This window comes from Pelodiscus sinensis, chromosome 26 (assembly GCF_052426305.1).
Source record: "Pelodiscus sinensis isolate ZL-2025 chromosome 26, ASM5242630v1, whole genome shotgun sequence".
Lineage (NCBI taxonomy): Eukaryota > Metazoa > Chordata > Testudines > Trionychidae > Pelodiscus > Pelodiscus sinensis.
The window spans coordinates 11,246,864-11,265,266 of NC_143077.1; the positions used below are offsets into that span (position 1 = coordinate 11,246,864).

At 49.6% G+C, this 18,403-nt stretch overlaps 1 protein-coding gene across 1 annotated transcript in view; it reads right to left on the reverse strand.

Moving 5' to 3' along the window:
* Positions 1 to 18,403, reverse strand: part of EPHA10 (EPH receptor A10) — a 148,680-nt gene that overhangs the window by 72,653 nt on the left and 57,624 nt on the right. Inside the window, exon 4 of the mRNA XM_075908666.2 lies at positions 2,376 to 2,531. Within this exon, the coding sequence (XP_075764781.2) occupies positions 2,376 to 2,531 (156 nt within the window). The remainder of the gene's footprint in view (positions 1 to 2,375; positions 2,532 to 18,403) is intronic.

The following is an 18,403-nucleotide window of genomic DNA, read 5'->3' on the forward strand; positions in this document are numbered from 1 at the left end:
TGTTTGACTTGTAGCTCTCATGAGTATAGTTTCTTGAGTGTTTGTGGGCAAAACCCACTTCCTCAGATGATGAGCTGGAAAGGAATAACAGAAACCACGTGTTTTATAACTGAAAAAAAAAAAGGTACCTGTCAATTGTAGGACCAATGCTAATATAATTAGTCTCATTAGTGCCAGTCCGGTCTTACAATTGACAGGTACTTTTTTTTTTCCTGTTATAAAATACTTGATTTCTGCTCTTCCTCTCCAGCTCATCATCTGAAGAAGTGGGTTTTGCCCACAAACACTCATGAGACTAGATACATATTTTTGTTAGTCTCGAAGGGTATGTCTACACTACCCCGCTAGTTCGAACTAGCGGGGTAATGTAGGCATACCGCACTTGCAAATAAAGCCCGGGATTTGAATTTCCCGGGCTTCATTTGCATATGCGGGGAGCTGCCATTTTTAAAACCCCGCTGGTTCGAGCCCCGTGCCGCGCGGCTACACGCGGCACGAACTAGGTAGTTCAAACTAGGCTTCCTAGTTCGAACTACCATTACTCCTCATTTCACGAGGAGTAACGGTAGTTCGAACTAGGAAGCCTACTTCAAACTACCTAGTTCGTGCCCCGTGTAGCCGTGCTGCACGGGGTTCGAACCAGTGGGGTTTTAAAAATGGCGGCTCCCCGCTTATGCAAATGAAGCCCGGGAAATTCAAATCCCGGGCTTCATTTGCAAGTCCAGTATGCCTACATTACCCCGCTAGTTCGAACTAGTGGGGTAGTGTAGACATACCCTTAGGTGCCACAAGACTTCCCCTTGTTTTTAAAGTTGCAGACTAACTCAGCGACCCCTCTGAGATGCTTCAACAGTTGAAGGCAAGTTGTGAGCACTGCAGAATGGGATTCGCTGCCGTCTGCGCTGCAGGAAAAGGTGAGCTCTTAACTCAGGTTAGCTAATCCGCACCGGCCAACTCAGGCTGACGTAGCAGTGAAAAGGCAGCAGCTTCTTTTCTAACTCCCATTAGCAGTGTACATGAACGCCTCTAGGGAGCCCTGCGGATTGAGCACAAGCTGCTAGCTTGAGTGAAGAGCCAAGATGTCGTGCCTTTGTTATTTCAGCCCAGATTACGGGGACAAACTTTATTGCCGGGCAGACACACCCGGAATGTCTGATACCCGATAACACTTTACACATGCCAGCTACCCACCCTGCTCCAAGCTTGACACTTGGCTTTGCTTGTTTCACACAGTGAAACCGCTTAGAGCTCTGCAATAGAGGCCAAGTATAAGGCACATCTCACTCAGTCAAACCCCAGAGGCAGCTTCCTTTTCAAGAAGCCGTCCCAAAGTACCCAGCACCATGGTATCTATTAAATCAAGTTGAATTAACTAGAGAGCGTTTAATTAAAACGTGTGTGCCATAAGAACATAAGAATGGCCATACTGGGTCAGACCAAAGGTCCATCTAGCCCCGTACGCTCTCTGGCGACAGTGGCCAATGCCAGGTGTCCCAGAGGGAGTGAATTGAACAGGTAATGATCAAGCCATCTCTCTCCTGCCATCCATCTCCACCCTCTGACAGAGGCCGGGGACACCATTCCTTACCCATCCTGGCTAATAGACATTTATGGACTTAACCTCCATGAACATATCTAGTTCTCCTTAAACCCTGTTATAGTCCTAGCCTTCGCAACGTCCTCAGGCAAGGAGTTCCACAGGTTGACTGTGCGCTGTGTGAAGAAGAACTTCCTTTTATTTGTTTTAAACCTGCTGCCCATTAGTTTCATTTGGTGGCCCCTAGTTCTTATATTATGGGAACAAGTAAATAACTTTTCCTTATTCACTTTCTCCACACCACTCATGATTTTATAGACCTCTATCCTATCCCCCCTTAGTCTCCTCTTTTCCAAGCTGAAAAGTCCCAGTCTCTTTAATCTTTCCTCATATGGGACTTGTTCCAACCCCCTAATCATTTTAGTTTCCCTTCTATGAAACATTTCTAATGTCTGTATCTAGTGCCCTGCTAGATCAGGTCTATACACATATGCCCCAGTGTAACTGGGGTGATGCCCAATCCTTTACAGCCTCAGATTTCAGGCCTCGGCATGTCAGACTGTGAGCTCCCTGCGGCAGGGCCTGGCTTTTCCTATCTGTCTTCTTGTGGTGCTACTGAAATACACATCATAATTCATAATGATGCTAAAGCTCTGGGAAACAGCCCTGGGTGCCGGTGGAGGGAGGGGCAGCCTGCCCAGCGTTGGTGAGACGCCTTGGGCTGACACGGGCCCAGCCAACCCCAAGGACAGTACACATGCACATGCAGCAGCTCTGGCCGGCTCCTTCCTTTCCCTGCCATTTACCGAACCACGGAGGTTGCTTGGGAGAGACGTACGGGTGCAGGCGGCAGACGGTGGGTCTGACGGGGCCCGGGAATAGTTCCTCTGGCACGGGCAGAAGGTGGAGGCTTCTTGCTGCGTGAAGCTGTGCTCGGGACAAGGAGAGCAGAGCAGGAGGCGGGGGGACAGCTTATAAAATCCAGGAGGGCAAGCTGCGAAGAGACAGACAGACAGTTAGGGCAAGCCAAGCTCTGGCAGCACAAGCACAGGGAGCGGTTGTTCGTTAGCAGCCTTCCCCCTTTCCCGAGACCCCAGGCAAAGTGGGCCTCAGTGTTTAGAAATCTTTCCACAGATTCAAGGAAAGGGTTGGGGGCCGGGGCCACGTTTTAGCGACAGCAAGTCAGAGCGGCAGCAGGAGAGCCATGGTGGGGTGGGGGTGCCCTCCGGAAGGACAAGGAGGCACTGAATAATGCACGGCCCAGGGTACAGGAGTCAGGAGGGACGGGGAAAGTTTCAGAGAGGATACAGGCGCAGCAGCAGGATTTAGCAACCGTCCGAAGGGGAGGGAAGCACTGAAACAGGAAAGAGCCAACGGTGTCACGAGAGTATTTACACATGGCAGGAGTGGCTGTTAAAGCTCGTCCCCGCTCTGGCACGCCTAGTGCAAAAGGTGGGGGCCCACAAGAGACTTTAAAAATATCTTGTCTCTATAGGCTTCTGCTTAAAAAACCCCCAAGGTCACAGATTCCCTGACCGTGAGCGATATGCGGCCACCGCCCAAGTGCAAAACGCCTTTTCCAAACCCAGGAGGACTCACTTGGGAATTTATAACCTATTCAACTTTATACACAAGCTTTTATAATCACATAGAGCCTTATACGCGATTTTGGTTCCTGTGTTCTTGCCATACAGTGCCTGTGAGGTTCAATTAAACAAACAAACAAACAAACAAACAAACAAACAAACAAAGTAATTTACACTGGGGTAGGGCCCAGGTTGCTTCTGTACCACAAGCAGTAAAGACCTGAGAGAGCATCAGCAGCATCGGCATATTCCAGGAACCGGTGCTGCAGACCAGATGGATAGCAGAGATCTACCGGCCCTGCTGGAGGAAAGTCCCTCAAAAGACAGAGGAGCAGCATGTGACGGCAGAGGAAAAGGGACTTAGTGCTCTACAAATGAGCTTACGTTCGTTTCAATGGTGACCCTACAAGCTGTGGGAAGGAAAGAAGCCGGAAATCAAATGAGAGAGAGTCATGGAGCGACCGGACAGACAGACTTGGATATTTGTGCTTCCCTCACTGCTATGGAGCAATGGCCCAACCAGGACCCCTGGGCTCTGTGGGGCAGCTCTTCTCTCTTTAGCAGGGGCTGCAACGATGCTGACTCAGCTGGAATTCAAACTGAACATATTAGCTGAACGTAACTTCGGGCACCTCGCCTTGCTTGGCTTCTCCTTCCTCTCCTGCCTGCTCTGCCTACACCAGCCCCTTCCTAGCTGAACAGGTCTACAAAACACCCTCGTCTTACCCTTCCTGAGTTGCTCACCACTGAGCCTATGCCTTGGTTCCAGGGTACTGCGGTTCATTCATTTTTACCAGGATATAATACTGGTAGCTACAATTGCGATCTGAGGACAAAGTACCAGGGATATGCCATTTATTCCTAGGACACCGGAATGGGATTTATTCCTAGGACACTGGAATGGGATTTATTCCTAGGACACTGGAATGGGATTTATTCCTAGGACACTGGAATGCTCAAGCGACACAAAGTGAAAGGCAGATTTTCAGCTCTTGCAAAGTCTTTTTGGGTATTCATGTCACTCTGCAAGTCCGGGTAAATCAAAGTGGGGCACGAAACACCTTACTAATCCTGCCTCTTCCTGGACAGCCAAGTTCTTTTCGCTGTGCTCCCTGGAGCCTGCCACACGTATGGATTGCTGGCTGGCAGAGTTGAGATCTCTCATGCAAGTGAGAGGAAAGAATGGTGGGTTTTTTAATATTAAATAAATAGCCTTTCCAGAGTTGCCCCAAACCCAAATTTGTTATGAGCCCTGTTCCCTGCAACGTCCTGTCTCCGTTCTAGGTACTGAGGGAAGAAGAGAAGCACATCCACGAACCACAGACTTCCAGTGTCAAGTCAAAGCACATGTCCACTAGCCCTCCTGCAAGCCGGCAAAGCAAACCAAGAGCATCGAGGACAGAACAGAGCAGGCTTTACCAACAAGCTTCCTCGTGTGCACCCCGTAACAACAAGAGCCTAGACTGCATGTCCTGCTGCACTCAGGAGAGGCTTCCAGCCCTGCTCTTTCCCAGAGCAAATGTGCCCCATTCCCAGATGTCTGGAGCTCAGGCAGAGTGGCTGACTGTTCTTTGTCAGGCGCGAAGAGACAGCTTCTCTTAAGCTGCCGGCAGCCACCGAAGCGTTGCATAATGTTGGCATGGTAGGTGCTGCCCTGGGCTGCTGCCACTTCTCAGCAGAGGAGCTGTTGGGGGGGGGTATTGGCCCCACTTGAAAACAAGGGCAGTGAACAGGCTCTTGTCTCTGAAAACCCAGCCCGAGTAAGAGTCTTGTCCTGTGTGCTGGCACAGCTGCACAAAAATCAAATGGCTGCCCAGCTGCTGTCAACACGATGTCAATCTGGGATGCAAGCCGAGTCTCTGGTCCAGTCGGCTCCGCTCAGAATGCTTCGGAGCATAACTAGAGCACTCAGGAGAAACGCTGTTGCTGAAGCAGGCTGCTCGCTCCTTATTGCTCACCCTTCCTGGCTCTCACAAGAACACTGAGGGAGCTGCAGGAGGATGCACAGACATAGGAAACCAACATCCGCAGCCTGCAGTTGCCAGCCACAGCTTCCGTGGGTCTCCAGGCCTTGCCCACTTCACGACAAATCACAGGCCTTTAATCATCGTGAGGAAGCCAAACTAGGACTCTGAGAATATGAATATTAGCGGCCTTGGATCCTGCTCTGATTCTCTGAGCTGGGGTCCATTTCAGAGAGCAGAATACCATATGTTTTTGGCAATCTCCGTTTTACGCAAACCTTGCTGAAAGCTCACAGATGTTTTCCCTTGTACTGGAGTTGTTCCTGCAAGAGAGTGGTACTCAATTTGCAGGGTGGCCATGTAATTTGCCAGGTGGCATCTGCCATGATGAAGATGATGAAGAAGAAGAATTTCCTTGACAGCTCCCTTGTTGTGTTAGGGAAAATAAAAATCCCCAAATCTTCTCTAGGCCATTCAGTATACCCTGGGCTTTTATCAAGTCCCCTCTTATCTCCTTTCTAAGGAAAACAACCCAAAACTTTTCAATGTCTTTTTCTAGGAGTGTTCTCCCAGGCCTCCTAACCATTTTTGAACCGTTCTCTGATCTCTCCTTCACCTCACACCTCCCGAATTCTGTGGAATCCTTCCTGAGGAGAGGTGACCAATGACGCACAAAGTATTTCACATGAGGCCATACCCTCGGTTACAATTGTTATTGTCATTTGCACCCCCCCCCCCGACCCTCCAGGTGCTTCCACAATTGACATGTTACATATGGGCAATGATCCAACAACGTAGCACTGTGTGACCAAATTAGAGGTGCCAAATGAACCAAACTGCCTGTTTCCTCCTAGCCCCATTCCCAATGCCCCTGCAAGGGACCACTTGCTTACTATGCATCCTTTATTCATTGCTGTGACAGCGAGAATACGTGTTCCCATCTTGTTAAAACACCGTGTGTGCTCAAAATAGTAGCAAAATGAGCAGCAGAGATTTGTGCTGTAGGTTGGCCGATAGATAACCTGGCACGATGCGCCCGTGGGGAGGTTCGCTCTTACAAACCCAGCTCCTGCCTTTCTGTGCAGGGAAGAATGGAGAGGGCTGTGTCACGAGGAGGAAGTGACATCAATGTTCATGCCTGACCTTTTCTGGAAGGAGCGCGGGTTCTAGTAGGGATGCAGGGGTCAGACGCGCAGCCCAAGGCTGCTCAGACTAGGGTGGGACATCTGTGTCTGCGTCTGTCCCTGCCCGACAGAACTGCCCCATCCTCTCCATTCCACAGCACACTATAGCAACTGAGAGCCTCAAACAATGAATTTCTCCTGTGTCCTTGTAAGGTAGGGTTTTAAAGATAGGGAAATGGAAGGACAACGTACAGGGTTGACTGAAGGTCACAGAGGAAGAGCAGCAGAACTAGGGTTTGAACACAGCTTTCTGGAGACCCCTTCTGTGGTGTCTGTACAGCAAGACCAGGACCACAGAGCAGAGAGTGACCCACATGGCCTACAGCAGGTGTGGGCAAAAGGGTCTCCGTGGGCTGGATCCAGCCCTGCCAGGAGCACGTGGCGCTTTGAAGTGCCGCACGCGGCTTGCAGGGGAGGGGAGGAGAGCAGAGGAGGCTTTGTGCGCTCCCTCGCCCCCAGACTCTAATTGAACTAGGGGCAGGGGAGCGAGGGAAGTCTCCTCCCATGCCAGGGCACCTTGGAGCAATGTAGAAGGGGGGCAAAGGCACTCCCCTTACCCCCAGACCAAACTGTTGTCTGGGGGTGGGGAACCTGGAAATATATTGGCCTGGCCCCGCCCCTTCCTGTGTGGCCTGGGGCCACTTAAAAAATTTCCGAAGTGGCCCCTGGCAAAACATTATTACCCACCCCGGCCTACAGACAGGATTCCAGCTCATCTATGCAAGTTCTGTAGCATGAGATACTGACTGAAGTTTTGTTCACACTACAAAGTTTTGACATCAAAACCTGCCTCTTGGTGACAAACCAGTGAGAGCGTACACACAGCAATGGGACTTTTGTCACCAAAAGTGCCCAGTTTCGACAACAAAAAACTTCCAGTACCAGGAGAGATGTTTTTCTTTTCCCTTTCCTTTATTGTCAACAAAAGAGCCAGTGTAAACTCTGCTGTTGTGTTTGTCAACAGAACTGGCTTCCGCTAGTATCCCACATTGCCTGCCCGGATGGCTCTGCTCAGTGTTTTAAGATCTCTACTGCCCTGCAGGCATGTGCCTCATCCCTTTCCTAATATCCAACATAGACCTCCCCTGTTGTAACTTAAGACCATTGCTCCTCATTCTGTCATCTTTCACCTCTGAAAACAACCTCTCTTCATCCTTTTTGGAACCTCCCTTCAGGAAGTTGAAGGCTGCTATCAAATCCCCCCTCGCTCTTCTCTTCTACAGACTAAATAAGCCCAAATCCCTCAGCCTTTCCTCACACATCATGTGCTCCAGCCCCCTAATCATTCTGGTTGCCCTCTGCTGGACCCTCTCCGATGTGTCCATATCCTTTCTGTACTGGGGGGCCCAGAACTGGACACAATACCCCAGATGTGGCCTCACCAGTGTCGAACAAAGGGGAATAATCACTTCCCTACATCTGCTGGCAGTGCTCCTCCTAATGCAACCTAATATGCCATTAGCCTTCTTGGCTACAAGGGACCCTGTTGACTCATATCCAGCTTCTCATCCACTGTCATCCCCAGGTCCTTTTCTGCAGAACTGCTGCCTTTTTCTTGTTATAGCTGCCACATTTACTTGTTTACCAGGTAAAATAAAGCTGCAAAGTCAGAACCCTTCCCAGATGGGGCTTGGCTAGCTGGAGCGGAGTGGGTGCACCGCTCTCCTCTCCCAGGTTCACACTGGGGCTATGTCTACACTCACGGCTTCTTGCACGAGTAATATGCAAATGAGGCTAAGCATGTAATATCGCTGAGCCTCATTTGCATACCTAATGAGCCACCATTTTTTTCAGAAGAGGCTCTTGCGCAAGAAGGAGCATCTACACTGCCCCTCCTTAATAACTTCTGGGGCCACTGCCACACTGGCTTTCAACTTTACTTGAGCTCTTACGACAAATCCAATTGCCTCCTGGGCAGTTTTCCCACGTTCATTGTGACTTTGCAGCCAAATGTTGATCATGAGTTTGTTTCTTCAAGAGAGCTGGCATTGCAAGATCAGAACCCCCCTCTCTGGATCTCTTCATTTCCCTTGAAATGGCTCTTCTACGGTTCAGTATTATTTTTTACCTCTGTTTTCCATTTACCTCTTAAGCATTTAACTTTTAAATGTTTTTGACAGGCCTGTATTTTTCTCATTGTCTTAACTTACTTTGCTTTAGGGATGCCTGGAGGGTTTGTGGGTGAACAAAGAGGCAACACCCCTGCAAGGACACAGTATGCATTAGCACTATTGAACTTTTTCATGTCGTTTAATTCATACGATAGTGGAAGTGTTGTAGGCTTGCCAGCACGAATCAATAATGCTTGCAGTTTCTCCCCCAGACGCCTATACGATCATTTATAATTAACACTACAACTCAGTAGTCTTCTGAAATCAATTCCTTTCCATTTTTGTCAGAAATCGTATTTGACAAAGTTTGGGCACTTTTTATGTGAGTGACGTGTCTGTGCTGAGGTGTTTAATAGCACACATTCCTAAAAAGGCCGTAAAGGAGGACCTGGATACAAACCTAGTGATTTAGACCAGTATGTTCGGGTATGTCTACACTACCACCCTAGTTCGAACTAGGGTGGTTAATGTAGGCAACTGGCATTGCAAATGAAGCCCGGGATTTGAATGTTGCCGGGCGCCGCCATTTTTAAATGCCGGCTAGTTCGGACTCCGTGCCCGCGGCTACACGCGGCACGGACTAGGTAGTTCGGATTAGGCTTCCTATTCTGAACTACCTGTACTCCTCGTGGAGTCCGAACTAGCCGGCATTTAAAAATGGTGGCGCAATTCAAATCCCGGGCTTCATTTGCAACTCCGGTTGCCTACATTACCACCCTAGTTCGAACTAGGGTGGTAGTGTAGACATACCCTTATGGACTGCTATTGGTCACATGTACACAGCCTCACAGATTAAACCTGGAACCTTCCGTCCCCTCACAGTGTCCCAGCCATAGGACCATGAACCCAGCCTCCCTTGGTCAACTGCATGCAGACAGAGAGGGGGAATGCAAGTCAATGTGGACTAACCTCTTCTATCCATTCCAGGTGCTACACACACTCCATTAGGTGGGCGGGGGGGGGGGGAGAAGGGACAGTTACAGGCTCATTCTGAGGCTTGCTGATAATCTGCTGTCAGCAAAACTTGGATGATCGCTTAGGCTATGTCTAGACTGCCGGCTTCTTTTGGAAAAAGCTTTTCCATAAGAGATCTTCAAAAAAAACTTCTTCCAAAAGACAGCATCCACAGTGCCAAAGTGCAACGAAAAAGCGATCTGCTTTTTTGAAAGATAGCGTCCGGACTGAATGGATGCTCTCTCACATGTAAGCTGTGATTACTATGGGCAGAATGGCCACCTGTGCTTTTTCCTCTTTTTGCGAAAGAACTCCCTCTTCCTCCTCCACACACACCTTTTTTAGAAAGAGCTATTTCGGAAAAAGGCTTCTTCCTTGTAGAAATAGGTTTACCAATGTCAGGAAAACCCCTCTGTTCTTTTGATTTTCCTTTGAAAGGATACAATTGCAGTGTGGACGTAATTGAAGTTTTTTCGGAAAAACAGCCATTTTTTCCGAAAAAACTCTGTAGTGTAGTCATACCCTTAGTGGTGGGTGTTTCTTGCAGGCAAAACACTGAAGGTCGGGGCAAAAGAATGGATTGTACATTCTACATTTCTCTTAACCTCTTCTCAGAAACTAGCCCCTTCAACTCTCTGCTCATATAAAAGGGCTCAACCAAAGTTCTAGGTATGACACACAAATTAACACCCCACGGGGTAGGCACAGAGCGACTGACAGACCTTTTCTCCTCTATGCTTCTCTCTCTCTTTTGAAGTGCAGTGGCCAAAAACAGCAGTACACAGTATTTCAGGAGACAGTTCCTTGTTTCCGTGGGTGACAGACAGGGCAGAGTTTAGGACTAACAAATTTTCTCCTCAGAATCCATCAGTTCCATAGAATGGGTGTTTAGAATGGGAGAGAACAGGCTTCCAGGAGGCTAATTGTGCTGCGGCGTTGAGGCCTCATGATGAATCACACCCACTGAGCACCTTCAAAGTCCCTATTCCAAATCCAGCTCCTGTCGCACGGCGGTAAAACGGTTACATCATTTCCCCTAAGGCAAGAGCACTTGCTGCAAATTTCAACTCTGTCGTCTAGAGAAAATGATGTTTCAAGCAGACAGCTCTTCATACAAAGAGAAATAACACCATTGCCCCTGCTTGGAGGAGCGCTGCCTCCTATTAATCCAATAGCCACAAGTAACAGGAGCTGGAATTCATTTGCTCTTCACCAAACAGGAGAAATAAAAATCAATATTTCGCTGTGTGTGGCTCCCCGCAATGAGGTTTGTAAAGTTCCATAGTCAGCAGAACTCCAGCCAGCTCAGCAGCAACAGGTGCCATTGATCCAGGATGGACAAACATCAGGGCTCTGTCCTTTAGCAGCCTCCCCCCCTGTTCCCGCCAGTTAACACTCACCTAAAATCATTGTGCAAAGGGAACTGACGGGTGGGCACAAGTAGGGCAGCACACAAGCTCAAGTGGGAAGAACCCAGTCACACCACCCCGGGAGCAAGTCTAGATGGCACAGTCAATTCTCCAAGCTCTTTCTAGAGACAGCCTCCTCCCACAAACCAGGAGCCACTGGCCATTCCTGGCAGGCAGGCCAAGGCACTAGATGGACTACACGTCTGATCAGGTGAGGCAAGACTGATGAGAGTGAAGGGACAATGGAAAATCCAAGGAACTGCCACCTGGAACTGCTCTGGAGACAACTAAGGATCATGGGATCCTCCCTCTCCACCCGCAAGATGTCTCTCTTCTGACAAGTTGTATCAGACAGATACATGCGTGAAAATGAATAACTGTAGTGTGGTGGCATCCGAAACATGCCAGACTTTGGGCAGACATAGGATGTCAAAACTCCTGTCCTGCAAAGCTTCCAAAGAGAAAGAGAAAGCGGGGAGCAGAGAAGACATGCTACTGCCTGGCACACGTCTTAGTTCTCCACTTTAATTTTGCATGTACACTTTAGCGCCTGTGGCTCTACTACCTATCTATGCCCACTTGGCAGGTTGCTAGGGAGGGCTGAGGTAGGAGTAGCTTTCAGGAAGGATTTGAATGCCAAGGGTTTGCAGACTAGCTCAGGAAGGGCCTAAGGGTGCATCTACATTGTTATTTTGACATAACTAGAGCTATTTTGAAATAATAATGTGAGCATCTACATAGCCATTCTGTTATTTCAAAATTATTTTGAAATAACGGACGGCTTATTCCAAAATCTGTAAACCTCATTCTACAAGGAATAACGCCAATTCTGAAATAGCTATTTCAAAATAAGGCGTGCGTAGACACTCCACTGCTGCTATTTCAAAATAGTCCCTCACCAGGGCCATTCTAAGTTATTTCTCCCCAGTGCCTCCTGGAGCTCTAAATTGAGGTAGTATGTCCACATTAGATAAGTCTGCCTTGGACTAATTTTGAGGCTTCCCTGCAGTGTAGACATGCTATTTTGAAATAAGCTATTTTGGTATAGTTTATTTTGAAATAGCCGCGCAGTGTAGACATACCGTAAGAGTGGTGTGGAAGGACACAGACACTGTTGTGAGAGAAACAAACAGGCAGAGTACGGAGACTGGCATGTTGATGCTCTACCATAAAAGCTCTTCTTCCCCCCTCCACACTTAGCTGTTGTTGAGCAGAGAGAGAGAGAGGACTGCAGCTTTAGTGCATTTCCTTCCATGAGTCTCACTTTGCCAATTCTCTCTTTTTTTTTCGGGATCATTTTCCCTCACCTTTGATGATTGGGAATGCCCAAGCCTTGGCATTCTGGTTCCTACAAGAAGAGAGAAAGGCCGAACCAGCTGATGCAGTATGAGAGCTAAGGTTTGCTCCCCCACCCCCAAATATTTATACACTGCACTTCAGAATAGTAGTTTTCTTTGTGTGCAAGTCCATGTCACACTAAACGTGGGTGGGTTTGCCACAAGAGAATATAAGAATAGCCAGACTGGGTCAGACCAAAGGTCCATCTAGCCCAGTATCCTGTCTGCCGACAGTGGTCAACACCAGGTGCCCCAGAGGGAGTGAACAGAATAGGGAATCATCAAGTGATCCCTCCCCGGTCACCCATTCCCAGCATCTGACAAACAGAGGCTAGAGACACCATTTCTATCCATCCTGGCTAATAAGCATTGATGAACCTATCCTCCATGAATTTATCTAGTTCTTTTTTGAACCCTGTTAATGTCCTTTATTCACTCTCCCCACATCTGTCATGATTGTATAGACCTCTATCGTATCCCCCCTTTGTTGCTTCTTTTCTAAGTTCTTTTCTAAGTAGGAGTCCACAAAGCAAAGCCCCTGAGCTGGAGATGACAGGGAATTCTCTAACAGGCTGCTAAGTCAACACCTTCCTGCCCGAGTGCAGTCAGAGTCAGACAGATGCTGGAGCAGTTTGGGGGAAACGAAAGTCGAGCTGAAGTCTGCAGGACCCACATTCTGCCCCTTGTCTTTGAGAAGATGCGTTCCAGCTTCGGCCTATGGCTTCCGAGGGGCCAGGTGGGGGAAGAGCAGTGGGGCGGATGTCTGGAACCCGAATGCTTTTCTGTGGTGGGCAGACGAGCCCTCAGAAAGAGGAGATATCAGAAGGGGAGAGCAGAAAATCTGTTGGCCTTAGCAAACTGGATTTTACCCAGCATTTCATAAGACCCTGCTTGGTGCCTTGCTGCCCCGTGGGCTGTAACAGCTATTACAATCCCATGCAATATCTTTGGGGACCATATTGTATTAACTGTATTGTGTATCACTCCAGGCCAGGGCTTGTATGCAACTCCAGAGGGGAGGGTTCCCACAGCTCCTGCAGGAACACAGTGGGAGGTGATTAAGAGATAGCAGTGAACACCTCCAGTGAGGTCCCTTCTCCCAGGAGGTCTGCCTAGACTGGGTCAAACATGGAGGCTACGTCTACACTGGCATGATTTTCCGAAAATGGTTTTAACGGAAAAGTTTTCCATTAAAAACTTTTTCGGAAAAGCGCGTCTAGATTGGCAGGGCGCTTTTCTGAAAAAGCACTTTTTGCAGAAAAGCGTCCGTGGCCAAACTAGACGTGGTTTTCCACAAAAAAGCCCCGATCGCCATTTTCGTAATTGGGACTTTTTTGCGGAAAACAGTACTGTGCTGTCTACACTGGCCCTTTTGGGCAAAAGTCTTTCGGAAAAAGACTTTTGCCCAAACGGGAGCAGCATAGTTTTTCCGGAAAAGCACTGATGATTTTACATGAGATCGTCAGTGCTTTTCCGGAAATTCAAGCGGCCAGTGTAGACAGCTGGCAAGTTTTTCCGGAAAAGCAGATGATTTTCCGGAAAAACTTGCCAGTCTAGACACAGCCGGATTGTCTTATGTATTTTACACATCTTTTTCAGAGACCGACAAAGATCTTTCTGGCAAGTTGGCCTTGTTCTCCCCAACGGCAGAGAAATCATTCCGGTGCTAACGGACTTCCACCCTTCTGCTACACTGAGAAGCTGAGGGGTCTTACAAGAACTCACTCCCCTCACTCAGCTGAAAACAAACAAACAAAAAAAAAGGAAACAACACTAGAGACAAAAGGGCAAATTCTCAGGAGTCCATTAAATAAGATCACAGATTTTGCTGTCACTACATGCAATGCCAGGATGAAACCTTTCATGAGCAAAAAGAAAAAAAAAGGTGGGTGAACCACTGAGACATCAGTAGGTAAGAGGGGTAGGGGGGTGACCAGCAGGCCACCTGAGCAAGCCAAGGATACATTTATCATTTCTTCCCCTACAAAGGGCACCGATGAGAGACAAACCACACATACAGGGCAGCCATTAAAACAGCCTAGAAAAGAGCCAGCCTTCATTTTCCCTAGTGATGATCCAATTCCATCTCTCATACCATCCAGCAGCATTTTGGGCCGTAAGGTGCCTCGTCATCCAAACAGCCCAGTTCCCTGAAGGAGCAATTCCACAAACCCCCCTTCAGTCTGTGGTGAGCAGGTATTTGGCCGTCCTGTCGGGGACAAAGCCGTTCCTCTAAACCACGGCACAATCAGCACAGACACTTTGCGGCTTTTCAGTACAAAGGACCAAACAGCACTTCATGGATTGTCTTATGTATTTTACACATGCCAGAACCCCACCATCCAGCACTGAAACATGCAGCCACTTCTGGGGTGCAAGGCAGCAGCTGCTTGGCAGAGAACAGCAACACTGCACTACAGTGTAGGGCAGAGGGTGGAAAATAAGCGTGTACCTCTTGGGAATGGCAGGTCCCTATCCAGAGCCCTGCATGTGGACCGCACAGATGTTTCTTCCATGTATCCCACTGTGTGATTAAAGTAGCAAGAAAGCCCAGCTACAGCGGCACACCAACCCCTTTCCTCACATTAGAGAAGGCCCCCTAACTGCACAAGTTTATTGCTAACTCTGCTCATCTGAGGAAGTGGGGTTTGCCCACAGAAGCTCCTGACACTAGATGTATTTTGGTTAGTCTTTAAGGTGCCACAGGTCTGCACGTTGTTTTTAACGTTACAGATGAACATGGCTACCCCTGTGAGCCTTTTACTGCAAACTGGATATTCAAAGCACTGTATAAACATCAGTCTCACTTATCTCGCCGTCAGTGGTATGAAGTACAACACGGCTCTCGCTGCAATTTCTCTTCCAAAGTTCTTACTGTGGATTTTAGCCGCCACCGCCACCTCCCTCTAGCAGGCTGACCCCCGGCCTCCCAGTCCCATTTATTTTATTGCCACTATTAAACTTAACTCACTGGTATGTTGCAAACAATGCATCAAACGCTCGGGGAGGACAGTGCTTCTTTACACACAACGATGAAAAGGTAGCTTAGAGCTACAAGGGCTCAGCTAGGCATGTCAGAGATCCCCAAGTCCCATGGCGGGGGGGGGGGGGAGGGGGAGATGGATTATCAGGCTACTAACACTAGGGAGAAATTCCCCCCAAATCTCAAGACAGGTATATCAGAGGACATTGTTGTTGCTAATAAAGGCACATTCCCACTAGGCGATCATCTGGATCTGGGGAAAATCCCCCATTTTTGTACTTTGGAGTCCTAGCTTGAGGCATGAAGGGCTCGACTGAGGGAGGCTGAGTGCCTGGGCCATTCATACTCAGCACCCCTGGAAAGCTGCCCTTTGCTATCTTAAATTCAGGTTAATGTAAGTCCAAGTTCTTCCAGGAACTAATGCCTGAACACAGCCCCAAGGTCCCTCCTCTGTCCTGGGAGCACGGCAGAGGTTTTACTGCACTCCGCCAGCGCGGGCAGGACTGGAGCTCCAAGGTGCTGCAGTTTTCATGTAGTTCCGTTGCCACCCTACCGATTATATTTACATCTCATTAAGGAAGTCAGGGCACCACCCATGGGGGCTCGGCCCTGGGCAGCGAACTCTGACATGGGAAACAGGCCAACCGCGTTCTCTGAAGCCCAACGCGGAGGTGCTCCCAAGGGGCCAGAGGCAGTTTCATGACCAGCCCCTTGCCCCAAAGAGGGGCAGAACTACCCTGCCTCTGCCAAAGGAAACGTGGAGGGAGCAGGCCACATACGACCTCTCTCCTTCCCACAGAAGCTGTTGGAGCAGGTAGCAGTGCTCACGTCCTGTCCGTGTCCCCCACCACACACTCACCAGCACTAGCACGCCAATGTGACCCATAGAACTGGCAAACCTCAGCCAGTCTGAATAACTGGACAGCCTTGACTGCTGAACCCCCCGGAGGCTCAGAGTTTGCCTTTGCCAGCTTGCTGCCAGATGGGAACATCCTCCTGAGGGACAGAGCAGCCATGACCCCTGAAAGCACCAGATCCTTCCCCTGAAGCTACACCCCATTCAGGTTTCTCTGCATTACCACAAGACATAGCTGTTAGTGACAAAGGCAGCACATGCCAGCAGACTGCCATGTCCCTTCACTGGCCTGGCCCCGGGGGGGAAGTTTTGCCAGCTGACCTGCAAAATGCAGTTGCCATGTGTATGCTGGCCTCTCTCACAGGTTCCATTAGCTTTCACTTGCAGCATTTCGCTCTAGCGCATCTATCTTCCCCCCTAGTGCAGACGGTTCGAAGCCTTCCACCCCTGGTGTCTGGCCACGACCTGCAGCACAGAGGAGGTCAAGGAAAGGAGGCGTTTCAAGAGGGAAAAGGGAGCCCGGACTAATGAATTGCGATAACCAGTGCAGAATATTTTGCCAGTGTGAAGCAGAGAATGTAGAGCCTAGCTTGTGGCTCTAGGATTTCACCCTCTTCTTTGTGAGATCTGAGACAGATTCCAGCCCCCACGGAGCCTGCAGGGAGCAATCACCCAGTCTGATTTCAATGGCCATCTGAAGCCAGCTGTACAACAGCCCCTTCCCAGCTCTGGCCTCATGGCGAGGCAGGGACCCGCTGGGAGCCCTGGAGAGATCCCTCAGCTGAGAGCTAGGGAGGGAGAGTGTGGCTGAGCTCCAGGCAGGAGCAGCCAGGCACCGCTCTGCAGAGCCCTGCGCGGATTCTTGGGAGGCCGCAGAGAGCAGAGGAGTCTAAAGACGTTTGTTTCATTGCCCACAAGGAAGGAAGTTCCCCTGCGAGGTCCTGGATGTGTTTCTGAACAGGACGGAACCCAGCCTGGCCTCACGCTGCAGACCCCCGCACCACACTGCAAACAGCCTCAGCTTCACCCTGCAGCCTGTGGCTTTGGGGGGATTCGAACGAACGCGTGCGCACTCAGGAGGGGGCACCACAGAGCCCGGAACGCACCCCGCCAGGCAGCTCCAAACTAGCGGCAGTGGCCCAGGCTCCGCTCCACCCTCTCCTCACGGCGCATAAGCAGAGCGATGGAAGTAAGGACCACACTCACAGGCAGACAGCGGCTCCGAGCAGCACGGTGACAGCCCCTCAAGAAACCCAGAGGAAGAGGGCAACAGCCGCAACCCCGGCCTCTCCCAAACAGCATGCACAGACCGCTCCCACGCAGCACGCCACAGGCCATTCCCGCACCACACACCTACTGAGGTACAGATTCAGGCCCTAGAAGACTGTAATCACAACCCCATGCAGCAGAAGGAGCTGCCCCTGAGGATACCCAGTGATGGGGCAGATTTCAGGGCAGTGCCCTGGTCTGCTCTTGCAAATCTTGTATTTTCTGGGCCAGGCTGGACCTCCCTGGACCAACCCCCTCAGGACCTGACCAGTCCTGGCCAGAAGTTGCCAGACCAGAGTCCCAGACCACAAAGGTTAAATTAGTGGAGCTTGCCTATCTCCTAGAACTGGAAGGGACCTTGAAAGGTCATTGAGTCCGGTTCCCTGCCTTCACAGCAGGACCAAGTACCATCCCTGACAAATTCTTAAATCCCTAAATGGCCTCCGCAAGGATTGAACTCACAACCATAGGTTTAGTAAGCCAATGCTCAAGCCACTGAGCCATCCCTCCCCCCAGGCTCAACCTGCACTGCAAGAAAAAGCTTCAATGCAGAAAACACAATCCTGCTGCTTAGCAAACCATCCAGCAGCTCAGGACGCAACCCGCCCTAGTCCCAGAGCACATGAGAACCCTCGCTCGCTACACCTAATCTAGGAAGAGAAAAACGTATTCTTCAGAGAGAAATACTTTTGGGTGGAAGAGATTGCACAAGTGTGTTTTCATCAGAGCTGCCTTCTCTTGTGTTCTACTCCTGGGCTACACACATCAATTGCATCAAGATGAGAAATACCAGCAGAGAGTGCGGGATGCTTCTCTGGAGAGAGACACAGATGATATAAATGTGTCACATCTGCCATCATTACTGGAAATTTACCTGGAGGGAAACTGGAACAAAAGCCTTATGTCATTGATCTCCACGCAGACTCATGCTGAAATTTGACAGATCTCACTCCAAATCCCAGGCCTGATGCGGGCTAAGAAATAGCTCATGTGCGGCAATCACTGACTAGCACCACACCAGTACAGCCAGCCCAGCACTGAGCCATTAGTGTGGCTTGCATGGATGGAGCTAAATAGAGTATACCCCACTTGAAAGTGTCCAAAAAAAGCTATTGGGTTCCTTAAAACCAGTGTTTCTTAAACTGTGTTCTGCAGCGAGGCAGTCGGAGGTGTCCCACGGAGAACAGAATTCAAAATGGCCACCCTTAAAGGG